The following is a 14,961-nucleotide window of genomic DNA, read 5'->3' on the forward strand; positions in this document are numbered from 1 at the left end:
GATTTCTTTTTCCTTGTATGAATTGTGCTTAAGTGTCATAGCTAAGAAATCTTGGTCTGACCCAGTGTCACAAAGATTTTCTTCTGTTTTATAAAAATTTTTATAGTTTTACATTTAGGTCTGTGATTGGTTTAGACCTAATTTTTGTATAATGTGCAAAATACCAGGTTCAAACTTAAGCATACGGATATCTATGTTTCCCAGAACCTTTTGTTGAAAAGACTTCTTTTTCTATTGCATTACATTTACATCTCTGTCAGTTTTCTCAGGTATATTCTGTTACATTGAACTGTTTCTATCTTTTTCCAAAATAACATTGTCTTAAGGACCATAGTTTATATGATGTCTTGAAATTGGATTATGAGAGTCCACTAAATTACACCAGTTGTCCTTCTTTTTCAACATTATTTTTTCTATTTTAGTTCCTCTTCCTTTTCATATAAATTTTTAAAAATCAGCTAATTGATTTGTTCAAAAAGCCCTGTGGGGATTTTGACGGAGATTGTGATCAGTCAGTAGACTAATTTAGGTTGAATATCTTAATAACGAATCTTCTGATTCATGAGCATGATATATGTTTCTTATCTATTTAGTTCTTCCTTGATTCCTTTCATCAGTGCTTTGTTTTTGGCATACAGATCTTGTATGTATTTTGTAAGATTTATATCTAGGTTTTTCATATTTTTCGGTGTTACTCTAAATGGTATACTGTTCTTTTACAATTTCAGCTTCCAACTGTTTATTGCTAATATGTAGAAGTATAATTGACTTTTACATACTGACCTTGTATCTTGTGACCTAGTTAAAATTCAGTTATTAGGTATAGCAACTTTTTGGAAAAAATCTCTTGGATTTTCTAAGTAGACAGTATTATTTTTTCCCTTCCATTCTCTTGTGTTAATTGCACCAGCTTCATGACATTCTAGTGTTATGTTGAATAGTAGTGAGAGTAGACATCCTTACTTTATTTGCAGTTTTGGAAGGAAATCTGTCTCTGTAAAAGCTGTAGGTTTTTTGTAGATGCCCTTCATCAGATTGAAGAAATTTTCTTCAGAGTTTGTGAAGAGTTTTTATGGCGATTGGATGTTAAATTTTGTGAAAGGTCTTTTCTGCATCTCTGGAGGTGATTATATTATTTTTCTTGTTTAGTCTGTTAAAATGGTTATCAACATTAATTTTCAAATGTTGGTCTAAGTTAGTAAATCCTGCTTAGTTATGATGTATTGTTCTTTTTATATATTGTTGAATGTTCTTAAGAGATATTAGTCAGAAGTTTCCTTTCTTGTAAATGTCTTTATTTGGTTTTGGTAATACTGGCCCAAGTGAATTGGGAAATGATATATTTGAAGAATTTTTTTGTAGAATTGATATTCCATTTCTATATATTTTTGGTAAAATTTGCCAATGAAGCCACCTGGACCTTGAGGTTTCTCTAATGAAAGGTTTAAAAATTGCTCCATTTTTAAATTTTAACATTTCTTTTAGGGTTGTAGTTCAGTTCAGGTTATGTATTTTTTCTTACAAAGAAGAATGTTGAGTCTTTGTTGCTGCGCAGGGACTTTCTCTAGTTGCGGTGAGTGGGGGCTACTCTTTCTTGCGATGCGCAGGCTTCTCATTGTGGTGGCTTCTCATTGCAGATCACAGGCTCTAGGCACGTGGGCTTTGGTAGTTGCAGCACGTGGGCTCTAGAAGGCAGGCTCAGTAGTTGTGGATCACAGGCTCCAGAGCACAGGCTCAGTAGTTGTGGCATGTGGGCTCAGTGGTTGTGGCTTGCAGGCTGCAGATGGCAGGCTCAGTAGTTGTGGTGCATGGGCTTATTTGCTTCCACGGCATGTGGGATCTTCCTAGCCCAGGGATTAAACCTGTGTCCCCTGCATTGGTAGGCGGATTCTTAACCACTGTGCCACTAGGGAAGTCCCCAATGTATTTCTTCTTGATTAAGAGTCGGCAGTTTGTGTGTTTCAAGGAATTTGTCTACTTTGTCTTAAGTTTTCTTTCTTTTTTTATTTTAATATTTGCAAGGTCTGTCGTAAGTTAATTATAGTAATTTGTGTCTTTTTTTTGTTTTTTGTTTTTTATTGGTCATTCTAGCTCAGAGCTTTGTCTTAAGCTTGGCAGTATTTACAATTTTGATCAAACAGTTTATTGTTGTGAGTGTCTGTCTTATGCTGTGTATTGTAGGATGTTTGGTATCCTCCCTGACCTCTCCCCACTAGGTGCATACCAGTAGCATCTCCCTCGTCATAACAATCCAAAGTGTCTCCAGACATTGTCATATGTCTCTTGGGGACAGTATTACTTCCAGTGGAGAACTGTTGGTTTGGCTCTAGAACTTCCTCAGGTTTTTCTTTTTTTCTTCAAAAATCTAGTTTTTACAAAACTTCAGTGATGTTTTGCTCTTGTGTTTCTTTCTCTTTTTTTTTCTTTCCTCTCCTCTCCTCTCCTCTCCTCTCCTCTCCTCTCCTCTCCTCTCCTCTCCTCTCCTCTCCTCTCCTCTCCTCTCCTCTCCTCCCCTCCCCTCCCCTCCCCTCCCCTCCCCTCCCTCTTTCTGGTCGCTTTAATTATAATTTGGTTTTAATTTATGTTTCTTAAGATGGGAGCTTAAATCATTGAGATATTTTCCAATGTAAGCACTTAGTGCCATAAACTTCCCTCTTAAGCATTAGGTTAACTGCACCCTATATACTTTGATATAGTTATTTTCATTCACTTCAGAACATTTTCTAATTTCCCTTGTGATTTTCTCTTTGTCCTTTCGTTTATGTAGAAGTGTAGTCTTTTTTGGCCACACTGCATGGCTTGTGGGATCCCTAGTTCCCTATCCGGGGATCAAAGCCAGGCCTTTGGAGAGAGAGTGCAGAGCCCTAACCACTGGACTGCCAGGGAATTTCCCATAGAAGTGTAGTCTTAATCTCCACATATTTGTGGACTTGTCAGATAGCTTTGTTACTGATTTTTAGTTTATTTCCATTGTGGTTGGAGAATATTCTTTGTATAATTTCAGTTATCTCAGCTTTGTTAAGGTTGCTTGACGGTCATTCAGGTCTGCTATATCCATACTGGCATTTCTCTCTACTTCTGTCTGCTGTGAAAGTACTGAAATCTCCAGCTGCCTTTGTCTGTTTCTCCTTCCAGTTCTCTCAGTTTGCTTCATGCATTCCAAAAGTCTGTTGTTAGGGGTCAGTACGCTGGAAGCTCCTTTTCCCTTGGGCTCCTTTCTTGGCAGCCCTGTTCCAGTGCAAACCCTTGTCCTGACTTGTAACAACCTAGGTTATTTTGTCTGTTTTTGTAGTTCATACAAATAGAATCTGTCAGCACCTATCAGGCTTCTTCTGTAAAACATATAATTTGTGAGACGTATTGTTGAGTGTACTTATAGATCGTTTATTTGCATTGCTGTATTGTATAGTCATCTTTCAGTATCCACAGGGGCATTTGTTCCAGGGCCACCCCCCACTCATCCCCTCTCCAGTATCAAAACCTACAGATGATCAAGTCCCTTAAATAAAATGGTATAGTATTTGTATATAACCTAGGAACACCCACCCATACTTTATTTAAATCATCTCTAGATTACTTAAATATCTAATACAATGTAAATGCTATCTAAATAGTTGCCAGCATGCTGCAAATTCAAATTTTGCATTGTGGAACTTTCTGGAATTTTTTTGTTCCCAATATTTTTGATCCATGGTTGATTGAATCTGCAGGTGCTGAATGCATGGATACAGGTAGCTGGCTGTATTTCTGAAATGCTTTTTTAAAATGTTTAAAACTCACAAACATAATATACATCTACCCAGGTTTACTGAATCATACGCGATATAACATGTTAACTATGTTATTTTTCACCCTTTTTTAGGCCCTTCCAATTCCCATTTATTTCTCTGTTCCTCCTGAGTTAATCATTTTCTTGAAGTTGAGGGTTGTCTTTCCTGGTAACAATTTTATACTTTAAATGCATATGCATTCCCACAGAAATGTCTTTGTATGTGTATCCAGGCCACATACGTGTTTTAAAAAAATTAGTTTATTTATTTTATTTGTTTATTGGCTATGTTGCATCTTTATTGCTGCCCACAGGCTTTCTCTAGTTGCGGCAAGTGGGGGCTACTCTTTCATTGTGGTGAGCGGGCTCCTCATTGTGGTGGCTTCTCTTGTTGAGGAGCATGGGCTCTAGGTGCGTGGGTTTCGGTAGTTGCAGCACACGGGCTCAATAGTTGTGGCGCACAGGCTTAGTTGCTCTGCAGCATGTGGGGTCTTCCTGGAGCAGGGCTCGAACCTGTGTCCCCTGCCTTGGCAGGCGGATTCTTTTTTTTTTTTTAATTAATTAATTTATTATTTTATTGTTTGTGCTGGGTCTTTTTTTGCTGTGCGCGGGCTTTCTTTTTAGTTGCGGTGAGTGAGGCCACTCTTCCTTGCGGTGCGTGGGGTCATTGCCATGGCTTCTCTTGTTGTGGAGCACGGGCTCTAGGCACGTGGGCTTCAGTAGTTGCGGCACACGGGCTTAGTTGCTCTGCGGCATGTGGGATCTTCCTGGAGCAGGGATCGAACCTGTGTCCCCTGCATTGGCAGGTGGATTCTTTTTTTTTTTTTTTTTTTTTTGGCAGGTGGATTCTTAACCACTGCGCCACAAGGGAAGTCCCAGGCCACATACATTTTATGTATTATATTTTCTCAGTTTTTAAGCTTGACACCAATGGTATCATACTGTATATGTATTTTGTGTATGTCCTTGTGTGTCAGTCAATACAAGTTTTTGAGGTTTATTTTTGTCATGTACAGATTTAATACTGTCATTGTGGTAGTTACACGTATGATTATATTATAGTTCATTTGTTCATTCTTGTACTTAAAAATCATTTATGTTTTCTTCCACAATTTTTGGTATTCCAGAACAGGCTTGGACACATCTCTGTGTACCTCCCAGTCTTCCTCTAAGATGTTCTCAGATGTGAGCTTTGGAAAAGTGTGATTTGTATGCAGTGGCTGTTAGACACTCCTCAAGTTGTGAGGGTGAAGTGTGCTGCTGATCTTTTGACAGAGTCTAGGTCATGTGCTGTTATAACATGTATGGCTAAAATTAAACAACATAATTTGATGGTGTAGTGATATGTGAAGGTATGCTGGGCAGATATTAACCAAGAGAAACCAAGTTTAGTAATACTAACATGAGGACAAAAAAGAAAAAAGTAACAAGTATAAAGAGTAAGACTGTATAATCTATGTACTAATAAATCACTAACTTGATAGGATAATTATTAATTTGTATATACCTAACAATGTAGCCTCAAAAGTGGAAATAAAGAATTGATACAATTTGATACAATTGATACATTTGTAAATGCAGTCATGTGGGAGAGTTTAACAAATGATGAAAGCTCATAAATGGTAGAGTATTTGAACTCTGCAGTTACAAACGTACGCTAATTGATGTATATCCAGAACTCTGTAGGCTGCAAATAAGTGTTTATTTACAAAACACGGATCTTTTACAAAAATTGACTTTATACTTGTTCATACATAGCCTTAAAGAATTCCCTGAAAATAATGTAATTGTTTAAATTAGAAATCGATAATAAGCATGTTATTTAAAATAGAAATTCTATACATTGGGAATCCAAAGAAATATATTTTTGTTGACTCAAAGAGGACCTCATTAAAATAATTTAGAACAGAACAATATCGATAATGATACATAGCTAGACTTGAGGAAGAGCAGCTAAAGCAGTATTTAGAAGTCAATTAATACATTTAGGTAACATTGAACTCACTTTTTCTGTGTATTTTTACCCAGGATCACATGACTAGGAAGCAATGAATCTGGCATTTGAATTCAGGTCTCTTGCATTTAGCGTCTTGTTCTTAGTTGAGATTCCAAATACAAATAATTTTTCTATTTTCTATGCAATTATTTTCTTCTATGCTATGTCCTTTTATTTTTATTTTTTTAAATAAATTTATTTATTTATTTTACTGGCTGTGTTGGTCTTTTTTGCTGTGTGCGGGCTTTTAGTTGCGGTGAGTGGGGGCTACTTTTCGTTGTGATGGGCGGGCTCCTTATTGCCGTGGCTTCTCTTGTTGCGAAGCACAGGCTCTAGGCGTGTGGGCTTCAGTAGTTGCAGCACATGGGCTCAATAGTTGTGGCTCATGGGCTCTAAAGCACAGGCTCAGTAGCTGTGGCGCACGGGCTTAGTTGCTCTGCGGCATGTGGGATCTTCCTGGAGCAGGGATCGAGCCCGTGTCCCCTGCATTGGCAGGCGGGTTCTCAACCACTGCGCCACCTAGGAAGCCTGTCCTTTATTTATAATGTGTAGTTTTGTGCCTCTTCGTAAAATCCCTCATGCATTTGCAAAGCCTTTCAAAAGTCTTAGGATGTTTTCCAAAAAATATTCAGAGATAGTGAAGTGGTTTGCATTCATATTAATACAGCGAAATGTTTATGTTAAGTAGCCATTGAAAACAATGTTTTGTTCTCTTTTAAATCTATTACTTTCACTAAAAACATAACACGTGCAAGTGTGTCGTCAGCATCTATAGCAGTCTGTGAAGGTTTAATCAACACAATATGCTGTATGTTAATGATTGGGAAAACCATGTGAAGTTATTAAAAAGTGTTTACGCATCTTCAGGGAAGGAGGATTCTGGATAATTGTTAGTTTGTCGTGTTTCTGTTTCAGTGGAGATAGTTTAATTTGCGTGACTTTAGAGTCTAAGGACGGTATAACAGTTCTGCATTTTTCTTTAGTATGACAAAACATTGAGCCAGACATTTGTCAAGGAAGACACAAATGCACCTTGTGAGATATGTCTGCACTTACAATCTGTATGAAGTAAAAGCTGCAGTTTGCCGTCGTAAACATTACCCATATCCACCATTTTAGACATATCATTCCCATTCAATTCATATCTAGTTAGTCATTTTCAAAGTTCCTTTCAACTGTCTATATTTGACTTTATGTGAGTACACGTTCTCCATTCTCTGAGACCATAAATTGACACCATTCATTTTGTCAGTCTTTTTTTTTGCCTTTTTTGTTCATGAAAAGGCTGTATTATTCCATATCTCTCACCCAAATTTGTTTGCTAAAGTGACCCAAGATACATTTTTGGGCTTACTTTTGAAGTGTTATCTTTGTATCCCAAAGCAGGCCCTTCTGAAACTGATGATGTTGATGACAAACTCCCCCTTTCGAAGTCTTTGCAAGGTATAAGTTTTTCACTTCCATTTTCCCACATACTGTTCTTATTTAATGTTTCTTTATATTGGACAGACTGTGTTTTAGTATTTATATCTGTATTATTACTTTTCTAAATGGAAAAGGAAAAAGAAATGTATTGGCCTTTTTTTTTTTTTTAAACATATAAATGAACTTCACAAGCAACAATTTTTCAAAACCGATTTTCCCTTTTGTGAATCTAGTAATGAATCTCGAAATGGGTACATGACACACTTTCATATTTAAGGTAAAGTACACATTTATACCTTATATCAGAATAGTCAGAAATAAGGCTTATATTGCATAGTTAGTAATGTAAATATCAATAAGGTCATGTTGATACTTAGTTTTTAGAAAGATTGTAAGATATCATTTGTGAACCCCTAAGTGTATTGATTGGATACCTTTTTGGGAATTTCTGTGTAGTGTTCCCTGACTTAATGATCATAGACTATTTGTGATGGCTTTTACTTTACTTCTGTCTATTCTGGCTTTGAGCACATAGGATTTATTTTCTTTAGCTTTATTTTTAATATAAATATAATTGCTTATTTCAGATTTTAAAAGAACAAAAAAGTACCCGTAGAGTCGTTGTTTACATGCACTCTTGTAATATTCTGACTGGGTGGAACAATCACCTTAATTTTTCTTATTCTTACCCAATCTTCCCTTTTTAAGTACTGGCCTCTTCATTATCTCTCATTGTTTTGACCTCATGTTTCTGTTTTCTTTGGCATTATAGTCAAAGAACCCAGTACTCCATGAATTCAAATGTTAACGTGTATTTAGGTGGTGGGGGGGTCTATGTGTTGAGAAAGCATATTTTAGAAGTTAAGTAAAGAATAATTCATGGCTACAGATACATAGATTTACTTAGTGTTTTGAGCGCAGGTGAGTTTTCAGAATATGAAATAAGTGGAAAAGAATCCCAAGATAATTATAGCTCCATAAAGTTAGACATTGAAAACCAAAAACATTTGGTCTTTGCATGGCACTTTAAATTCAGAGGTGCTAGACGCTGAATGACAATCTTTGAAACTGTAGTCAATGCTCTTTAAAAATCAAGATAAATTGTATTTGAAACCTGTGTCTGGGAGTTGTACCTTTAGTATAGTTTAATTAGTTTTCAGTGGATGACAAAATAGACCTGATTTTTGCCTCCCCTCCCGCTTTTGTGCTTTATTCATACTTATAGGTAATATATTTTTATTTATACACAAACGCAGTGATTTTCAATCTTTTCTGTGTTAGTAGCTCAGACATTTAAGGACAGAGGATAAACATTCTGGGGCAGTTTGGGCACTTATCCTAATTGGCTCTCTTGGGTTTTAGATTCCTTCTTTCCTATTTATGAGTAAAGCTTCTTCTCTAGTGGGATGAGCCTGTTGACCGTTTGACTGCCTAACCTGATACATTGCTTTATGTTCCAGTTTTTAGAAGCAGGCAGATTATATTACCTGAATTAAAATGCTTTTGAGACTAAAGGTAGTATCTTAAGTTTTAACTTATGAGTTTCCTTTAAGTGCAACTTTGACTAAATAATGGGGATTGAGTTTCCATAGCTTCCACCATAGTAAAAATGGAAAGCAGGAAGCGTTTCACTGCCAAACCTGAACTTGTTTATCTAAACTTGATAGAGTCTGTGAGCAAAGAAAGAATTTACTCTGGTGTGTGTTTTTGTGTGTATGTCGTTGACAGATGAGCATGGCACTTAGAAACATACTGTTCTATCTCTCAAATTCTAACATCTATCAGTAATTATATTGTGTAGTTCCAGTAACTAATATTAAATCCCCAAAGCTACTTAGGTTTACTCTATATATTTACATTTTAAAATAATTTTTTGAGCTTTCATACAGAAGTGTTACATGTTTTTCTGAATTAGATAACATTGTTTGAATTAACTGCTAAGGGGTTAAAGAATCTGTTTGTATTTGTCTTATTATTTGCATTGTTACCTAGTTTCTCTTTTTCCAATGTCAGTCTTTATTGGATTATTATATGTGGTTTATTTTCTTTTTAGGAAGCCATCATTCTTCAGAGGGCAACGAAGGAACAGAAATGGAAGTACCAGCAGAAGGTTAGATACAGGGATTTTTACTTTGCTGTATTTGTATAATGTTGTTATGTACTGTAGAAAATATTACCCTTAAAACACCTTATTTGGAAATAAAATGATGATTGTTGTGGTATGCCTTCTTAGCCAACAGGTTGTCTTTTTAGTCCTAAGATGTAATATACCTCTTTTATTGTACTGAATAATAAAGCATATGGGGAGGAAAACGTAAGTGGTAAGTAAAACACTTCATGATGCAAAATACTGCCCATTTTTTCTTGGTCGTCTTATGCCATATTTTGAAAAGAATGGTTTTGTTATTTAGAATTTAAATTATGACTGGCTCTGTTCATATTTCACTTTAAAACATACTGTTGGTACCGTTTTTTTTTTAAAGTAGGGTAATGTATGCTCCATAAGATTAATAAAAGAGAGGTCTCCTCTCTGCTCATTTTTATACCCACAGCCACCCCATGAACTGCTGTCTGTTAACCAGCCATCCTCGTTTGATTGTAGCATTGAATGAATATTCAACTATGATACAGTTTTTTTAGTTATGGGAATCTTGAGTTAAATGGTTGCCATTCAGAATGGCTTCCTATTTCTAAACTGTTTAGATAGATCCAAAAGAATTTTTGTAGATTTCTCCCAAGGAAAATAACTGGTAAGGTAATTGGACCTTGTTTTAAAATTATTATTTCTTACATAAACTGGTCGTGTCAAGCCTTAATTTTTTAAGAATAAAAAGGGAGTCTATTCTGTACCTTTTTATTCCTTATATTTGCTTTTTTTGTTTTATTTTTTAAAATCAGTAATTTGATCTTTTACCCTCTTCAAGTGGAGGGAGTTCTGAAGGTCCCTGGAAAGTTGATCTTTCCAAATTCAGTTTTAGAATTAGAGTATTCTAATTGGAATACGTTCCTTGCAGAAATATTGAAATGCTCATTTTAAATAATATTTTAAATTTCTTGTTGAGTTTTTTAAGTAGACAATGGTGTGGATGAATTTTTTTTTGTTTTCTCTTACCATGTGTAGGTAATTAGATATTTCCTCTGTAATGAAATCCTCCATTTAGGATAGGCAGTAATCATAACAAGGAAGTACCTGTATACAAGACAAATTGTACTGGGGTTCATTGGGCATTGTGAATTAGATATTAGGCTTTGAACTACTTTATTTTTGAGGAAATTTTTATTGTCATATTGCAGTGTTAATAGAGTTGAAGTTAGGTTCTGTTCTTTATTCCTTTACTAACAAGTAAACATAATCTTTGGCAAATCAATTAATCTCTCAACCTTTGCAAAGTGAAGAGAGTTGATGAAGATACTCTCTAGCTGAGCTTCCAGCACTAACATTCTGATGTACGTTTGTTTTGTGTAGTAACACAAATATTTAATTTTGTAAAGTATGTTGCATATAAAGTTAGGTGATACAGTCCTGTATGCATTTGCTATAGTCACTGTTTTGATATGAAGGTCCCCATTGCAAAAAATTTGATTGTGGTTTTATTTAACAATATAAGCCACTCCTAGATTTCTGAAAGAAGAGGAAAATAGTTAAAAAAAACAACAACAAAGCCTTTGTTTTTATCCTAGCATATTCTAGTTACAGCAGGAAAATAATTGTGACTGTATTATAATTCTATTCCTCTAAAAATACAAGTTTTTTTGAGGCCCTTAATGCAGGTAATTTGGTATTGTCTGATAGTTTTCCAGAGTTTCTCTACTTTTTGTTTTCTCTTATCCCTACTTACAATTAAAAGGGTCAGATATTTTAATTTAACAAATATGAGATGAAGTAAAATGCCAGTAAAATTTTATAGTAGGCTGCTTTTGGAATATCAAATCAATAAAATGTTGGAACATAATAGAAAGTGCTTTATACTGAATGTCATTTTAGAATTTTATTTTTTTCAAGATTCTACTCAACATGTCCCTTCAGAAACAAGTGAGGACCCCGAAGTTGAGGTGACTATTGAAGGTTAGTTATCTAAAAGCCTTGATTCCAAAAGTTTACTTCTGGTCATAATATTTGTCACATTCACATTGCTAAGTATGCATTTCATTCATTTTTAAAGGAAACTTGTGAAAAAAAACAAAACTGAAGCATATATGTGTATGTGTGACCAAAGCAGCCCATATCCCACCAGCACACCCAGTGCTTTGGGAGTTTTAGACAAAGTAAGCCGTGAAAATGAGCGGTGGACCAAGCTATATACTTTTATCATTGGGAATAGAGAATTTTAAAAAAGTGAAAGCTATGACCAGACTGGATGCACACAAAAACAGATGTATAACCTATTATTGGGTTGTGATATAAGAGACTTAACTAATACTGGAAACCTTGTGTCTACCTTAGTAAAGTGGAGGAGAAGGTGTTGATAGTTTAGTGAATTTCTGAAGCGAGATTTCCCCATAAAATGCAGTCAGAGACTAACATATAATTTGTTCTTCAAAACTTTTGAAGCAGTAGCTACAAAAATATTCTAAACTAATCTCTTTTTATAGTTAAAGTAGCCTCAAATGTAGTTTTTTCTTCAAAGATAATGCATGACTGCAGATGAGCCAGTTTGTCCTAAATTATTTAAAGATCCAGCTAATATAATTATTAACAGTATCATGCTTTATATTTAATAATTATTATATCTGTATTGATTTTTTTTCTTTTTAAGTTATCTCACACTACTCCTCTGTAAGTTTTTTCTCCTTGTAGTAATTCTTTTCCAAGGTAAAAATAAATTTTTGTTAACCCTCACCCTGTTCCAGTGTCCCTATACTCAGTGGTAGATGTCACTTTATTGTGTATACATCTCAAAATGATTTGATATACACACACACATTTAGTTTTGCAAAAATAACGTAAACGTTTTCAGCATACAGCATTATAGTGAACAAATAAAATAAACACATATCACATTTCCCATAGTTTCCTTCCCATAGCTTTACATCTTGGTGCTTCATATTATTATTATTTTAACCACTGCATAATCTTTCTTGGTTTGCTATCTCTGTGTCTCTCTCTCTCTCTCTTGCTCTCTTTTTTTTAAATAACCTGTCTCCTGCTGGTGTCTGCTTGGTTATTTGTGGTGTTTGGCTACTTCCAGCTATTCAAAATGTTTGTCTTCATTGCTTCTAAATTATAAGCTGATTGGTAGCTTTCACCTAATATCAGAAATTTTCTCAACACTTTGTGTGTTAACATCTCAATTTAATATACGTATTTCATCATTAACGTAATTTTACTAATCTAAAAGCAGTTTGAGTTGTTTCTAGTCTAACATTAATTAATTAGGCCACGTTAGGTAGCATGTGGGATCTTATCTTAATTCCCCGACCAGGGATCAAACCTGCGCCTCCTGGAGTGGAAGTGCAGAGTCTTAACCACTGGACAGAAGTCCCCAATAATTGAATTTAATTGCTTTTTAATTAGAAACTCAACTATGAGAAGAAAATCTATAAATATTATATTTATATATGAACACTCAGAACCTTTCCTTCCTATAGAGATAAGAAAAATAGTTGATTAAAATTATCAGCATTAAACTTTTAAATAGAACTAATAATCACATTGATTTATCTTAAAACGAATCTTAAAACTGATAAAGGCCATATTAGAATTGTTTAGAAGATAAACACTTGCTTTTAATAGTGTAAGAAAGACCTTTAAAGGGATGTTAAGATAATTGTGAAATAAATGGCTTATAAACCTGACATGCATGTCAGTCTTTTCAGTTTCAGCTCTTTGGAGGGAGTGATAAATCCCACTTCTTTTAAACTAGACATAGTACCAGAAGTTGGATTTATCATCCAAATTTCTCAACAAGTAGAATTTTGCTATTTAGGCTGCTGCTTTATGTTCAGAAGACCAGTGAAATACCAGATCTGTGTAAAGTAATTACTTTTCAGGGTAGCATTTCTGTGGGCTGTGTGTTCATGAACAAACTATTATATACCAACTCTAATTGCTAATTGTTATCCATACATTAAGGTAGGTAAAATGTAAGTCTTTGATATTAACAAGGAAGGTCAAATGAGAACTGCACATGCTTATATTTTTGATAAGTATGTTGTATTTTTTTCTGGAAAGATGATTATAAAATGGTAGAAACTAGAAAAATATCCATAGTTATTAAATCTTGATACATTCTAATAGTTAGAAAAAATATATAGGCATTGAAATGGTAACTTTAAAAAAAAATATGCGATCTGAAAAACGACCCCTAGTGTAATAATACACTTAGTGAAAAAACCTGCCTTTCACGAACAAGGCGCCTTTAAAAGGAAAAGTGTATCTAGAGAACTGTGTTAGTTTTGTTTAGGAAAATACATGTGCTTGGAAGGAAATAAGATACTCCGGCTTGCTTGGGGTTGACTTTTGTTTTCTCCTATTGTATCTTTCTGCATTTCCCAAAAAGTTTATAGAACAGAAAAAAAAAAAAAACTTTGTCATCACGTAAGTTTGCAAGATTTTCTACAGTACTGTATGGTTGATATCTTTATTTGCAATTATGTGACATGATGAAGGGTCTAATTGAATTGATGCAGACATGTTAAACTGTGGCAAGGAGTCCACTGAGCTGAGATGTGGTCTTCCATTTGTGATGCTCGGTTTGTTCTTGAAGTCAGTGGTGCTGATGTGTAACTTTTGTGACAGGTTTGGGAAATACCCTTTGGAGTACTATGGCTGTACATGCCTTAATAAACATCGTGACTACATTTTTGGGTAAAATCAGATCTTTGGCATATGCATGTCTTTGATAAGTGCAGAGACAGTCTTATCTAAGAGTTGTTTGAGGTCTTGCTATCATGGCTGTGCTAATTGGGAAGTGTTTTGCTTTAAAAGAGGTCTCCTTACAGTGCGTTCACTTTCAAGACATTTTCCCCCAAACTTGAGCCATTCACACGTGTTTATTCTGCTCTGGCCTAACCCCCTGATTATTTCTTAACTTAATCTGTCTTCAGATTGATTTTGAATAGATTAAAAAGGTTAATTTTGTGTATTCTTAAGTAAAACTTTTTGAAATTTAAAATTTTCTTTCTTAAGTAAATTTAAAAATATACATAAATATTTACACACAGGATGCAGTTCACACCGCCACCTATATACATGGACTACACTTTGGATAACACTGTTTTAGAGTTTCAGTAGTTGGATCTCATCCTCTGATGGTATCCTTTTTGTGAAATTGATGCTTAGGACATTCATAAACATTTGGCTGCTGCACATAATTAAGGACTACGCTATTCAAGTGTTCATTTAATCAGTCTGCAAATACCAGTCACCTCGTGTGCGGGGGCTGTGCTGGGGGCTATGCTAGCTGCTAAGGATTTTGGGGGGTTTTGTTTTTTTGTTTTTTAAATAGCTACTAAGGATTTTGGGGGGTTTTGTTTTTGTTTTTTTGTTTTTTAAATTTTTATTCCTTGAATCATTTGTTATTTATTTATTTATTTAGGCTGTGTTGGGTCTTTGTTGTGCTCGGGCTTTCTCTAGTTGTGGAGGGTGGGGGCTGCTCTTCGTTGTGATGTGAGGGCTTGTCATTGCAGTGGATTTTCTTCTTGCTGAGCACGGGCTTTAGGTGCACAGGCTTCAGTAGATGCAGCACACGGGCTCAGTAGTTGTGCCTCGCGGGCTCTAGAGCTCAGGCTCAGTAGTTGTGGCACACGGACTTAGTTGCTCTGCGGCTTG

At 35.2% G+C, this 14,961-nt stretch overlaps 1 protein-coding gene across 9 annotated transcripts in view; it reads left to right on the plus strand.

Annotated features, from left to right (window-relative positions):
• Positions 1 to 14,961, plus strand: part of GTF2I (general transcription factor IIi) — a 106,045-nt gene that overhangs the window by 52,317 nt on the left and 38,767 nt on the right. For 2 of the 9 annotated variants that reach the window (XM_057747315.1, XM_057747317.1), the window contains 3 exons: positions 7,149 to 7,208; positions 9,244 to 9,300; positions 11,194 to 11,256. In XM_057747315.1, the coding sequence (XP_057603298.1) occupies positions 7,149 to 7,208; positions 9,244 to 9,300; positions 11,194 to 11,256 (180 nt within the window). The remainder of the gene's footprint in view (positions 1 to 7,148; positions 7,209 to 9,243; positions 9,301 to 11,193; positions 11,257 to 14,961) is intronic. The other 7 variants (XM_057747316.1, XM_057747318.1, XM_057747320.1 and 4 more) reach the window with 5 other exon arrangements.

This window comes from Hippopotamus amphibius, chromosome 9 (assembly GCF_030028045.1).
Source record: "Hippopotamus amphibius kiboko isolate mHipAmp2 chromosome 9, mHipAmp2.hap2, whole genome shotgun sequence".
Lineage (NCBI taxonomy): Eukaryota > Metazoa > Chordata > Mammalia > Artiodactyla > Hippopotamidae > Hippopotamus > Hippopotamus amphibius.